Source organism: Entelurus aequoreus, linkage group LG11 (genome assembly GCF_033978785.1).
Source record: "Entelurus aequoreus isolate RoL-2023_Sb linkage group LG11, RoL_Eaeq_v1.1, whole genome shotgun sequence".
Taxonomy (NCBI): Eukaryota; Metazoa; Chordata; class Actinopteri; order Syngnathiformes; family Syngnathidae; genus Entelurus; species Entelurus aequoreus.
The window spans coordinates 10,873,115-10,890,614 of NC_084741.1; the positions used below are offsets into that span (position 1 = coordinate 10,873,115).

General features: G+C 30.9%; 1 protein-coding gene across 2 annotated transcripts in view; it reads left to right on the forward strand.

Annotated features, from left to right (window-relative positions):
- The window catches only part of zbtb7b (zinc finger and BTB domain containing 7B), a 65,970-nt gene that overhangs the window by 48,450 nt on the left and 20 nt on the right, over positions 1–17,500 (forward strand). For both annotated transcript variants that reach the window (XM_062062456.1, XM_062062457.1), the window contains exons 3-4: positions 12,652–13,661; positions 16,472–17,500. The exon at positions 16,472–17,500 is cut by the window's right edge and continues 20 nt beyond it. In XM_062062456.1, coding sequence (XP_061918440.1) covers positions 12,658–13,661; positions 16,472–17,018 — 1,551 coding nt within the window. In that variant the 5' untranslated portion in view covers positions 12,652–12,657 and the 3' untranslated portion in view covers positions 17,019–17,500. The remainder of the gene's footprint in view (positions 1–12,651; positions 13,662–16,471) is intronic.

Below are 17,500 nucleotides of genomic sequence, written 5' to 3' on the forward strand. Positions count from 1 at the left end.
GAATGTTACTACATGACATATATACTTACATCATGTATATATGACATGTTATTATGAATGTTACTACATGACATATATACTTACATCATGTAAATATGACATGTTATTATGAATGTTACTACATGACATATATACTTACATCATGTATATATTAGATGTTATTATGAATGTTACTACATGACATATATACTTACATCATGTATATATGACATGTTATTATGAATGTTACTACATGACATATATACTTACATCATGTATATATTAGATGTTATTATGAATGTTACTACATGACATATATACTTACATCATGTAAATATTACATGTTATTATGAATGTTACTACATGACATATATACTTACATCATGTATATATGACATGTTATTATGAATGTTACTACATGACATATATACTTACATCATGTATATATGACATGTTATTATGAATGTTACTACATGACATATATACTTACATCATGTATATATGACATGTTATTATGAATGTTACTACATGACATATATACTTACATCATGTATATATGACATGTTATTATGAATGTTACTACATGACATATATACTTACATCATGTATATATGACATGTTATTATGAATGTTACTACATGACATATATACTTACATCATGTAAATATGACATGTTATTATGAATGTTACTACATGACATATATACTTACATCATGTAAATATTACATGTTATTATGAATGTTACTACATGACATATATACTTACATCATGTAAATATTACATGTTATTATGAATGTTACTACATGACATATATACTTACATCATGTAAATATTACATGTTATTATGAATGTTACTACATGACATATATACTTACATCATGTATATATTACATGTTATTATGAATGTTACTACATGACATATATACTTACGTCATGTATATATTACATGTTATTATGAATGTTACTACATGACATATATACTTACATCATGTAAATATTACATGTTATTATGAATGTTACTACATGACATATATACTTACATCATGTATATATTACATGTTATGAATGTTACTACATGACATATATACTTACATCATGTATATATGACATGTTATTATGAATGTTACTACATGACATATATACTTACATCATGTATATATTACATGTTATTATGAATGTTACTACATGACATATATACTTACATCATGTATATATGACATGTTATTATGAATGTTACTACATGACATATATACTTACATCATGTATATGACATGTTATTATGAATGTTACTACATGACATATATACTTACATCATGTATATATGACATGTTATTATGAATGTTACTACATGACATATATACTTACATCATGTATATATTACATGTTATTATGAATGTTACTACATGACATATATACTTACATCATGTATATATTACATGTTATTATGAATGTTACTACATGACATATATACTTACATCATGTAAATATTACATGTTATTATGAATGTTACTACATGACATATATACTTACATCATGTATATATTACATGTTATGAATGTTACTACATGACATATATACTTACATCATGTATACATGACATGTTATTATGAATGTTACTACATGACATATATACTTACATCATGTATATATGACATGTTATTATGAATGTTACTACATGACATATATACTTACATCATGTATATATTACATGTTATTATGAATGTTACTACATGACATATATACTTACATCATGTATATATTACATGTTATTATGAATGTTACTACATGACATATATACTTACGTCATGTATATATTACATGTTATTATGAATGTTACTACATGACATATATACTTACATCATGTAAATATTACATGTTATTATGAATGTTACTACATGACATATATACTTACATCATGTATATATTACATGTTATGAATGTTACTACATGACATATATACTTACATCATGTATATATGACATGTTATTATGAATGTTACTACATGACATATATACTTACATCATGTATATATTACATGTTATTATGAATGTTACTACATGACATATATACTTACATCATGTATATATGACATGTTATTATGAATGTTACTACATGACATATATACTTACATCATGTATATGACATGTTATTATGAATGTTACTACATGACATATATACTTACATCATGTATATATGACATGTTATTATGAATGTTACTACATGACATATATACTTACATCATGTATATATTACATGTTATTATGAATGTTACTACATGACATATATACTTACATCATGTATATATTACATGTTATTATGAATGTTACTACATGACATATATACTTACATCATGTAATATTACATGTTATTATGAATGTTACTACATGACATATATACTTACATCATGTATATATTACATGTTATGAATGTTACTACATGACATATATACTTACATCATGTATATATGACATGTTATTATGAATGTTACTACATGACATATATACTTACATCATGTATATATGACATGTTATTATGAATGTTACTACATGACATATATACTTACATCATGTAATATTACATGTTATTATGAATGTTACTACATGACATATATACTTACATCATGTATATATTACATGTTATTATGAATGTTACTACATGACATATATACTTACATCATGTATATATTACATGTTATTATGAATGTCACTACATGACATATATACTTACATCATGTAAATATGACGTTATTATGAATGTCACTACATGACATATATACTTACATCATGTATATATGACATGTTATTATGAATGTTACTACATGACATATATACTTACATCATGTAAATATTACATGTTATTATGAATGTTACTACATGACATATATACTTACATCATGTATATATGACATGTTATTATGAATGTTACTACATGACATATATACTTACATCATGTATATATTACATGCTATTATGAATGTTACTACATGACATATATACTTACATCATGTATATATGACATGTTATTATGAATGTTACTACATGACATATATACTTACATCATGTAAATATGACGTTATTATGAATGTCACTACATGACATATATACTTACATCATGTATATATTACATGTTATTATGAATGTTACTACATGACATATATACTTACATCATGTAAATATTACATGTTATTATGAATGTTTCTACATGACATATATACTTACATCATGTAAATATGACGTTATTATGAATGTCACTACATGACATATATACTTACATCATGTATATATTACATGTTATTATGAATGTTACTACATGACATATATACTTACATCATGTAAATATGACGTTATTATGAATGTTACTACATGACATATATACTTACATCATGTATATATTACATGTTATTATGAATGTTACTACATGACATATATACTTACATCATGTATATATTACATGTTATTATGAATGTTACTACATGACATATATACTTACATCATGTATATATTACATGTTATTATGAATGTTACTACATGACATATATACTTACATCATGTAAATATGACATGTTGTTATGAATGTTACTACATGACATATATACTTACATCATGTATATATTACATGTTATTATGAATGTTACTACATGACATATATACTTACATCATGTATATATTACATGTTGTTATGAATGTTACTACATGACATATATACTTACATCATGTATATGACATGTTATTATGAATGTTACTACATGACATATATACTTACATCATGTATATATTACATGTTATTATGAATGTTACTACATGACATATATACTTACATCATGTATATATTACATGTTATTATGAATGTTACTACATGACATATATACTTACATCATGTATATATGACATGTTATGAATGTTACTACATGACATATATACTTACATCATGTATATATGACATGTTATTATGAATGTTACTACATGACATATATACTTACATCATGTATATATTACATGTTATTATGAATGTTACTACATGACATATATACTTACATCATGTATATATTACATGTTATTATGAATGTTACTACATGACATATATACTTACATCATGTAAATATGACGTTATTATGAATGTCACTACATGACATATATACTTACATCATGTATATATTACATGTTATTATGAATGTTACTACATGACATATATACTTACATCATGTAAATATGACATGTTATTATGAATGTTACTACATTACATATATACTTACATCATGTAAATATGACATGTTATTATGAATGTTACTACATGACATATATACTTACATCATGTATATATGACATGTTATTATGAATGTTACTACATGACATATATACTTACATCATGTATATATTACATTATTATGAATGTTACTACATGACATATATACTTACATCATGTATATATATGACATGTTATTATGAATGTTACTACATGACATATATACTTACATCATGTAAATATTACATGTTATTATGAATGTTACTACATGACATATATACTTACATCATGTAAATATTACATGTTATTATGAATGTTACTACATGACATATATACTTACATCATGTATATATTACATGTTATTATGAATGTTACTACATGACATATATACTTACATCATGTATATATTACATGTTATTATGAATGTTACTACATGACATATATACTTACATCATGTAAATATGACATGTTATTATGAATGTTACTACATGACATATATACTTACATCATGTAAATATTACATGTTATTATGAATGTTACTACATGACATATATACTTACATCATGTATATATTACATGTTATTATGAATGTTACTACATGACATATATACTTACATCATGTATATATTACATGTTATTATGAATGTTACTACATGACATATATACTTACATCATGTATATATGACATGTTATTATGAATGTTACTACATGACATATATACTTACATCATGTATATATGACATGTTATTATGAATGTTACTACATGACATATATACTTACATCATGTATATATTACATGCTATTATGAATGTTACTACATGACATATATACTTACATCATGTATATATTACATGTTATTATGAATGTTACTACATGACATATATACTTACATCATTTATATATTACATGTTATTATGAATGTTACTACATGACATATATACTTACATCATGTATATATGACATGTTATTATGAATGTTACTACATGACATATATACTTACATCATGTATATATTACATGCTATTATGAATGTTACTACATGACATATATACTTACATCATGTAAATATGACATGTTATTATGAATGTTACTACATGACATATATACTTACATCATGTATATATTACATGTTATGAATGTTACTACATGACATATATACTTACATCATGTATATATGACATGTTATTATGAATGTTACTACATGACATATATACTTACATCATGTATATATTACATGTTATTATGAATGTTACTACATGACATATATACTTACATCATGTATATATTACATGTTATTATGAATGTTACTACATGACATATATACTTACATCATGTATATATGACATGTTATTATGAATGTTACTACATGACATATATACTTACATCATGTATATATTACATGTTATTATGAATGTTACTACATGACATATATACTTACATCATGTATATATTACATGTTATGAATGTTACTACATGACATATATACTTACATCATGTATATATGACATGTTATTATGAATGTTACTACATGACATATATACTTACATCATGTATATATGACATGTTATTATGAATGTTACTACATGACATATATACTTACATCATGTATATATTACATGTTATTATGAATGTTACTACATGACATATATACTTACATCATGTATATATTACATGTTATTATGAATGTTACTACATGACATATATACTTACATCATGTATATATGACATGTTATTATGAATGTTACTACATGACATATATACTTACATCATGTATATGACATGTTATTATGAATGTTACTACATGACATATATACTTACATCATGTATATATGACATGTTATTATGAATGTTACTACATGACATATATACTTACATCATGTATATATTACATGTTATTATGAATGTTACTACATGACATATATACTTACATCATGTATATATTACATGTTATTATGAATGTTACTACATGACATATATACTTACATCATGTAAATATTACATGTTATTATGAATGTTACTACATGACATATATACTTACATCATGTATATATTACATGTTATGAATGTTACTACATGACATATATACTTACATCATGTATATATGACATGTTATTATGAATGTTACTACATGACATATATACTTACATCATGTATATATGACATGTTATTATGAATGTTACTACATGACATATATACTTACATCATGTATATATTACATGTTATTATGAATGTTACTACATGACATATATACTTACATCATGTATATATTACATGTTATTATGAATGTTACTACATGACATATATACTTACATCATGTATATATTACATGTTATTATGAATGTCACTACATGACATATATACTTACATCATGTAAATATGACGTTATTATGAATGTCACTACATGACATATATACTTACATCATGTAAATATTACATGTTATTATGAATGTTACTACATGACATATATACTTACATCATGTAAATATTACATGTTATTATGAATGTTACTACATGACATATATACTTACATCATGTAAATATTACATGTTATTATGAATGTTACTACATGACATATATACTTACATCATGTATATATTACATGTTATTATGAATGTTACTACATGACATATATACTTACATCATGTATATATTACATGTTATTATGAATGTTACTACATGACATATATACTTACATCATGTAAATATGACATGTTATTATGAATGTTACTACATGACTTATATACTTACATCATGTAAATATTACATGTTATTATGAATGTTACTACATGACATATATACTTACATCATGTATATATTACATGTTATTATGAATGTTACTACATGACATATATACTTACATCATGTATATATGACATGTTATTATGAATGTTACTACATGACATATATACTTACATCATGTATATATGACATGTTATTATGAATGTTACTACATGACATATATACTTACATCATGTATATATTACATGCTATTATGAATGTTACTACATGACATATATACTTACATCATGTATATATTACATGTTATTATGAATGTTACTACATGACATATATACTTACATCATTTATATATTACATGTTATTATGAATGTTACTACATGACATATATACTTACATCATGTATATATGACATGTTATTATGAATGTTACTACATGACATATATACTTACATCATGTATATATTACATGCTATTATGAATGTTACTACATGACATATATACTTACATCATGTAAATATGACATGTTATTATGAATGTTACTACATGACATATATACTTACATCATGTATATATTACATGTTATGAATGTTACTACATGACATATATACTTACATCATGTATATATGACATGTTATTATGAATGTTACTACATGACATATATACTTACATCATGTATATATTACATGTTATTATGAATGTTACTACATGACATATATACTTACATCATGTATATATTACATGTTATTATGAATGTTACTACATGACATATATACTTACGTCATGTATATATTACATGTTATTATGAATGTTACTACATGACATATATACTTACATCATGTAAATATTACATGTTATTATGAATGTTACTACATGACATATATACTTACATCATGTATATATTACATGTTATGAATGTTACTACATGACATATATACTTACATCATGTATATATGACATGTTATTATGAATGTTACTACATGACATATATACTTACATCATGTATATATTACATGTTATTATGAATGTTACTACATGACATATATACTTACATCATGTATATATATGACATGTTATTATGAATGTTACTACATGACATATATACTTACATCATGTATATATGACATGTTATTATGAATGTTACTACATGACATATATACTTACATCATGTATATGACATGTTATTATGAATGTTACTACATGACATATATACTTACATCATGTATATATGACATGTTATTATGAATGTTACTACATGACATATATACTTACATCATGTATATATTACATGTTATTATGAATGTTACTACATGACATATATACTTACATCATGTATATATTACATGTTATTATGAATGTTACTACATGACATATATACTTACATCATGTAAATATTACATGTTATTATGAATGTTACTACATGACATATATACTTACATCATGTATATATTACATGTTATGAATGTTACTACATGACATATATACTTACATCATGTATATATGACATGTTATTATGAATGTTACTACATGACATATATACTTACATCATGTATATATGACATGTTATTATGAATGTTACTACATGACATATATACTTACATCATGTATATATTACATGTTATTATGAATGTTACTACATGACATATATACTTACATCATGTATATATTACATGTTATTATGAATGTTACTACATGACATATATACTTACATCATGTATATATTACATGTTATTATGAATGTCACTACATGACATATATACTTACATCATGTTAATATGACGTTATTATGAATGTCACTACATGACATATATACTTACATCATGTAAATATTACATGTTATTATGAATGTTTCTACATGACATATATACTTACATCATGTATATATGACATGTTATTATGAATGTTACTACATGACATATATACTTACATCATGTATATATTACATGCTATTATGAATGTTACTACATGACATATATACTTACATCATGTATATATGACATGTTATTATGAATGTTACTACATGACATATATACTTACATCATGTAAATATGACGTTATTATGAATGTCACTACATGACATATATACTTACATCATGTATATATTACATGTTATTATGAATGTTACTACATGACGTATATACTTACATCATGTATATATGACATGTTATTATGAATGTTACTACATGACATATATACTTACATCATGTAAATATGACGTTATTATGAATGTTACTACATGACATATATACTTACATCATGTAAATATGACGTTATTATGAATGTCACTACATGACATATATACTTACATCATGTATATATTACATGTTATTATGAATGTTACTACATGACGTATATACTTACATCATGTATATATGACATGTTATTATGAATGTTACTACATGACATATATACTTACATCATGTAAATATGACGTTATTATGAATGTTGCTACATGACATATATACTTACATCATGTAAATATGACGTTATTATGAATGTCACTACATGACATATATACTTACATCATGTATATATTACATGTTATTATGAATGTTACTACATGACATATATACTTACATCATGTAAATATGACGTTATTATGAATGTTACTACATGACATATATACTTACATCATGTATATATTACATGTTATTATGAATGTTACTACATGACATATATACTTACATCATGTATATATTACATGTTATTATGAATGTTACTACATGACATATATACTTACATCATGTATATATTACATGTTATTATGAATGTTACTACATGACATATATACTTACATCATGTAAATATGACATGTTGTTATGAATGTTACTACATGACATATATACTTACATCATGTATATATTACATGTTATTATGAATGTTACTACATGACATATATACTTACATATGTATATATTACATGTTGTTATGAATGTTACTACATGACATATATACTTACATCATGTATATGACATGTTATTATGAATGTTACTACATGACATATATACTTACATCATGTATATATTACATGTTATTATGAATGTTACTACATGACATATATACTTACATCATGTATATATTACATGTTATTATGAATGTTACTACATGACATATATACTTACATCATGTATATATGACATGTTATGAATGTTACTACATGACATATATACTTACATCATGTATATATGACATGTTATTATGAATGTTACTACATGACATATATACTTACATCATGTATATATTACATGTTATTATGAATGTTACTACATGACATATATACTTACATCATGTATATATTACATGTTATTATGAATGTTACTACATGACATATATACTTACATCATGTAAATATGACGTTATTATGAATGTCACTACATGACATATATACTTACATCATGTATATATTACATGTTATTATGAATGTTACTACATGACATATATACTTACATCATGTAAATATGACATGTTATTATGAATGTTACTACATTACATATATACTTACATCATGTAAATATGACATGTTATTATGAATGTTACTACATGACATATATACTTACATCATGTATATATGACATGTTATTATGAATGTTACTACATGACATATATACTTACATCATGTATATATTACATATTATGAATGTTACTACATGACATATATACTTACATCATGTATATATATGACATGTTATTATGAATGTTACTACATGACATATATACTTACATCATGTAAATATTACATGTTATTATGAATGTTACTACATGACATATATACTTACATCATGTAAATATTACATGTTATTATGAATGTTACTACATGACATATATACTTACATCATGTATATATTACATGTTATTATGAATGTTACTACATGACATATATACTTACATCATGTATATATTACATGTTATTATGAATGTTACTACATGACATATATACTTACATCATGTAAATATGACATGTTATTATGAATGTTACTACATGACTTATATACTTACATCATGTAAATATTACATGTTATTATGAATGTTACTACATGACATATATACTTACATCATGTATATATTACATGTTATTATGAATGTTACTACATGACATATATACTTACATCATGTATATATGACATGTTATTATGAATGTTACTACATGACATATATACTTACATCATGTATATATGACATGTTATTATGAATGTTACTACATGACATATATACTTACATCATGTATATATTACATGCTATTATGAATGTTACTACATGACATATATACTTACATCATGTATATATTACATGTTATTATGAATGTTACTACATGACATATATACTTACATCATTTATATATTACATGTTATTATGAATGTTACTACATGACATATATACTTACATCATGTATATATGACATGTTATTATGAATGTTACTACATGACATATATACTTACATCATGTATATATTACATGTTATTATGAATGTTACTACATGACATATATACTTACATCATGTATATATTACATGCTATTATGAATGTTACTACATGACATACTTACATCATGTATATATTACATGTTATTATGAATGTTACTACATGACATATATACTTACATCATGTATATATGACATGTTATTATGAATGTTACTACATGACATATATACTTACATCATGTATATATTACATGTTATTATGAATGTTACTACATGACATATATACTTACATCATGTATATATTACATGTTATTATGAATGTTACTACATGACATATATACTTACATCATGTATATATGACATGTTATTATGAATGTTACTACATGACATATATACTTACAGCGTGTATACAAAACCTTGATTGTTAGCTGACTTTTGCTAACGTTCATTTATGATTTAGAATGCATAAACAAATCAAAACATGTCTTCTTGTCTTACAGAAGGATTGTGAATGCAATAAATACTTAAGTAACTCTTCTAGTCGTACTAGCGGCTCTACAAACACACGGATTGGCCTCCTGATGTTTTTGCACGGTTGCAAATGCATTCAATATTTTTTTGGTCCCTGGTCTTGCTGGAGTGTTTCCACCAGCACTTGACGCTCTCCTCCTGGCCCGAGGTGACAACGTGGCGTAATCCTGTCGTGGCTGCAGCTGCTTCCTAACGACCCTTCCCTTTTATGGCCCCGCCTTCTTTTCCCCTGTGGTCCCCCCCTGGTGAGTCGGTCTGCTGCCCCCCTGGTGAGTCGGTCTGCTGCCCTCTGCTGGTGAGTCGGTCTGCTGCCCCCCTGGTGAGTCGGTCTGCTGCCCCCCTGGTGAGTCGGTCTGCTGCCCTCTGCTGGAGTCAACCAGACCTGCTGGTCACGTGAACAGCCAGCAAACATTTGCCAAGCACTTGGGGGCCATTTGGATGTTTCGCAGTTTCAAAACCAAAGAAAGATTTCCCCCCTCAGGTCTGGTCCCTGGGACTTGGAAAATAGAAGTGTTGAAAAGAAGTCAGACATGTTTAGTTTAAGGCTTCAACTTCAGCTCCGTCTTTCAGTGTAAAGTTCGGTCTTTTATTTGAAGGCCTTTCCTTGTTCCTTTCCACAAATCATTTGAAGTATTGTTCAATAACTCATCAAAACGTTGATTTTAGTCCGTGGTTCTTTTTTTTGGAAATACCGACGTTTGCCGCTCGCTACCTTCTGCGGCGCTAACTGCCCGGTGGTGTCTTTCAGGCGGTGATGTCTCCAGGCGAGGACGGTCTGATCGGGATCCCATTTCCGGAGCACAGCAGCGAGATCTTGTCGCACCTCAACGACCAGAGGAGGACGGGGCTCCTGTGTGACCTCACGCTGACCTCCCGCGGGGCCCGCTACCCGACTCACCGTTCCGTCATGGCCGCCGTCAGCCTCTACTTCCGCCGGCTCTTTGGCGCCGAAGAAGGCGGAAACGGCGGCGGTTTCAGCGTGTGCCAGCTGGACTGTGTGGCGCCGGACGCCCTGGACGCCCTGCTGGAGTTCGCCTACACGGCCACCCTCACCATCCCCAGCTCGGGCATGAGGGACGTCCTGCGAGGGGCGCGGCTTCTGGGCATCCAGTGCGTGGCCGACGCCTGCAGCGACATCCTCGGGGAGAAGGTGGAGCCGGCGGAGGAAGAGGAGCAGAGGAACCGGAGCATGGCGGCTCCTCGGAGGCCGGGGGCGGAGCCCGGAGGAGATCCCGGATCCCGAAGAAAGACGGACAGAAAGAAGGTGAAGAAGGTGGGGTCCTACCACGTCACGCCGCCTGGGGCTTCGCCGGTCCCGAACCCTTCTGAGGGCCGGCCACCGACCCGGCCGCCCAGCCCCCAGCCAGAGGAGCTCCTCTTCCGGTGGAGGCACAACAGAGATCCCGGAGCGCTCAGAGGACCGGAGAGGGCGGCCACCCTCAACGGAGGTCACCCGCCGTGGCCTGCGGCACACCCGCCTCCTGCCCCGCCCTCAGAAGACAAGCCGTCTGGGGGCGACGACGCGGACGGCCTCGGCAACGAATCGGCACTGGCGGAAAGCGCGTCTGCCGTCACCTCTGTGGCCGGGGGAGGGGGCGGGGCGACGGCGGGAGGCCGGAAGAGGAAGTCCCAAACACCTCAGCAGTGTCCCGTCTGCCAGAAGATCATCCATGGAGCGGGAAAACTTCCTCGCCACATGCGGACGCACACGGGGGAGAAACCCTTCCAGTGCTCTGCCTGCGGGGTTCGCTTCACCAGGTAAGGAACCTTCAAGAATGTCAGTCCTTCTTTTCTTCTGCGTCAGCTGGAGCCTCACTCTCAACAACAACAACAACAACACCCTAGTTTACCGACTACAGAGCACACCGGCATGTAAGCCACACCCACTAAATTATAGAAAACTAAATATGTTTCCATATCTAGCCTTCCGCCTGAATGCAGCTGAGATAGGCTCCAGCACCCCCCGCGACCTTAAAAAGGGACAAGCGGTAGAAAATGGATGGATGGATACAAGCCACACCGGACTATAAGTGGCAGATACAGTATATATGTTGTGAAATTAGTTATTTACACACCTTAATAGTTTCCAAACGGTGTCTGTAACAAGGCAGTAAAACGGCTGATCAAACAAAACGTCAGTCTTGGTCATGGACCCACTAGCTGCGCAAGCTAGCTCTCCAGTCAGCTAAACAGACTCAATAACTCCACGCTGACGTTTTGGTGAATTGACTGAGGAATTAGTGAAAATGTCATTGTAAGTTAATAATACTAACACAGACACTCATAAACATGTTAGCATATTAGCTCATGCTAACGACGCCAGCTTGATGGCATCACAATAGCATGTAGAAATATGCGTGAAAACACTCCTACAGACATCACACATGGACACTTTAGCGAGTAAGAATAGTTTTAGTTATATTGTAACAGTCTAATGCATTGTGGATTTTCACATTGAATTTAATATCGCTGAATTTTTTGATTATATTTCGTGAACCACATTTTTTTAAACATCAAACTATGCGGACAGTTTTGTTAAACACAATATGTGGGAGCAAAATTTCAGTTTGTTAAAATGTAGTGTCTAAAAATGTAGTGTCACTTGTAATAAGTAGTTGTAATGTTACTGTACACGTTACTGTACAAGTGTCATTTGTAATAAGTAGTTGTAATGTTACTGTACACGTTACTGTACAAGTGTCATTTGTAATAAGTAGTTATAATGTTACTGTACACGTTACTGTACAAGTGTCATTTGTAATAAGTAGTTGTAATGTTACTGTACATGTTACTGTACACGTTACTGTACAAGTGTCATTTGTAATAAGTAGTTGTAATGTTACTGTACACGCTACTGTACAAGTGTCATTTGTAATAAGTAGTTGTAATGTTACTGTACACGTTACTGTACAAGTGTCATTTGTAATAAGTAGTTGTAATGTTACTGTACACGTTACTGTACAAGTGTCATTTGTAATAAGTAGTTGTAATGTTACTGTACACGTTACTGTACAAGTGTCATTTGTAATAAGTAGTTGTAATGTTACTGTACACGTTACTGTACAAGTGTCATTTGTAATAAGTAGTTGTAATGTTACTGTACACGCTACTGTACAAGTGTCATTTGTAATAAGTAGTTGTAATGTTACTGTACACGTTACTGTACAAGTGTCATTTGTAATAAGTAGTTGTAATGTTACTGTACACGTTACTGTACAAGTGTCATTTGTAATAAGTAGTTGTAATGTTACTGTACACGTTACTGTACAAGTGTCATTTGTAATAAGTAGTTGTAATGTTACTGTACATGTTACTGTACAAGTGTCATTTGTAATAAGTAGTTGTAATGTTACTGTACATGTTACTGTACACATTACTGTACAAGTGTCATTTGTAATAAGTAGTTGTAATGTTACTGTACACGTTACTGTACAAGTGTCATTTGTAATAAGTAGTTGTAATGTTACTGTACACGTTACTGTACAAGTGTCATTTGTAATAAGTAGTTGTAATGTTTCTATACATGTTACTGTACAAGTGTCATTTGTAATAAGTAGTTGTAATGTTACTGTACACGTTACTGTACAAGTGTCATTTATAATAAGTAGTTGTAATGTTACTGTACATGTTACTGTACAAGTGTCATTTGTAATAAGTAGTTGTAATGTTACTGTACATGTTACTGTACAAGTGTCATTTGTAATAAGTAGTTGTAATGTTACTGTACACGTTACTGTACAAGTGTCATTTGTAATAAGTAGTTGTAATGTTACTGTACACGTTACTGTACAAGTGTCATTTGTAATAAGTAAGGGAAATGTTACTGTACATGTTACTGTACAAGTGTAATTTGTAATAAGTAGTTGTAATGTTACTGTACACGTTACTGTACAAGTGTCAATTGTAGAAAAGTAGTTTAAATGTTAGTGTACATGTGTAATTTGTAATAAGTAATTTAAATGTTACTATACATGTGTAATAAGTAATTTAAATGTTACTGTACATGTTACTGTACACGTGTCATGTGTAATAAGTACTGTACACTTTTCAATCAATCAATGTTTATTTACTGTATATAGCCCTAAATCTCAAGTGTCTCAAAGGGCTGCACAAGCCACAACCACATCCGCGGTACAGAGCCCACATACGGGCAAGGAAAAACTCACAACCCCAATGGGACGTCGATGACCTTTTCCTGTTTAATAAGTACTGTACATGTTACTGTACACGTGTGTTGTTAGTAGGTACTGTACATGTTACTGTACACGTGTGTTAGTAAGTACTGTACATGTTACTGTACATGTGTGTTAGTAGGTACTGTACATGTTACTGTACACATGTGTTAGTAAGTACTGTACATGTTACTGTACACGTGTGTTAGTAGGTACTGTACATGTTACTGTACACCTGTGTTAGTAAGTACTGTACATGTTACTGTACACGTGTGTTAGTAGGTACTGTACATGTTACTGTACACATGTGTTAGTAAGTACTGTACATGTTACTGTACACATGTGTTAGTAGGTACTGTACATGTTACTGTACACCTGTGTGGTGTGTGTGTTCAGGAACGACAAGTTGAAGATCCACATGAGGAAGCACACGGGCGAGCGTCCCTACTCGTGCCCTCATTGCTCCGCCCGCTTCCTGCACTCCTACGACCTGAAGAACCACCTGAGCCTGCACAGCGGGGGGCGGCCCTTCGAGTGCCCGCTGTGCCACAAGGCCTTCGCCCGCGACGACCACCTGCAGCGCCACCGCAAGGGACTCAGCTGCCTGGAGATGCGGCCCCGCCGGCCCCGACGAGGCCCCGACCATGAAGAGTGGGGCGGGGCGGAAGCGGAGGCGGAAGCGGAGGCGGAAGCGGAGGCGGACGCAGGCGCGCGGCGCCCGGAGCCCTCGCCGGCCCACTCCTCACTCTTCCTCCCGCCCGCCGCGGCAGAGGCCGGCGTGTTCCGGCGTGACGCCGACACGGAGCGTGTGCTCGCCCTGCAGGCCCTGGCACAGCTCAGCCCGCACAGGTTCACCAACTACCATGGTCTCATCCTGCAGCGGGGCAATGAGGCGGGGGCTGGGGCTGGGGCGGGGCCGGAGGACGCGGGCGAGGAGGACTAGTAAGACTAGAAGAGGACTAGAAGAGGAGGACTAGTAAGAATCTTCACTCAGGGTGAACTCAAACACCAAAGCGCTTTCAAAAGTAACGATCCAAAGAAAACACTTTTTTAGCGATACTGAAACATTTGTTGGTCCGCTGGCACTTAAGGGTGGGTGATACTTTGATACCGACACTGATAGAGATATGTTGATTATCGATACCGATATCGATCCTTTTACTTTCCCTACGCGAGCCTTTCCAAGACCATTGAACCACCTTCCATTTCTATTTGGAACTAACTTGTAAACACCAGACTGGTGGACACGTGTAAACACCAGACTGGTGGACACGTGTAAACACCAGACTGGTGGACACGTGTAAACACCAGACTGGTGAACACGTGTAAACACCAGACTGGTGGACACGTGTAAACACCAGACTGGTGGACACGTGTAAACACCAGACTGGTGGACACGTGTAAACACCAGACTGGTGGACACGT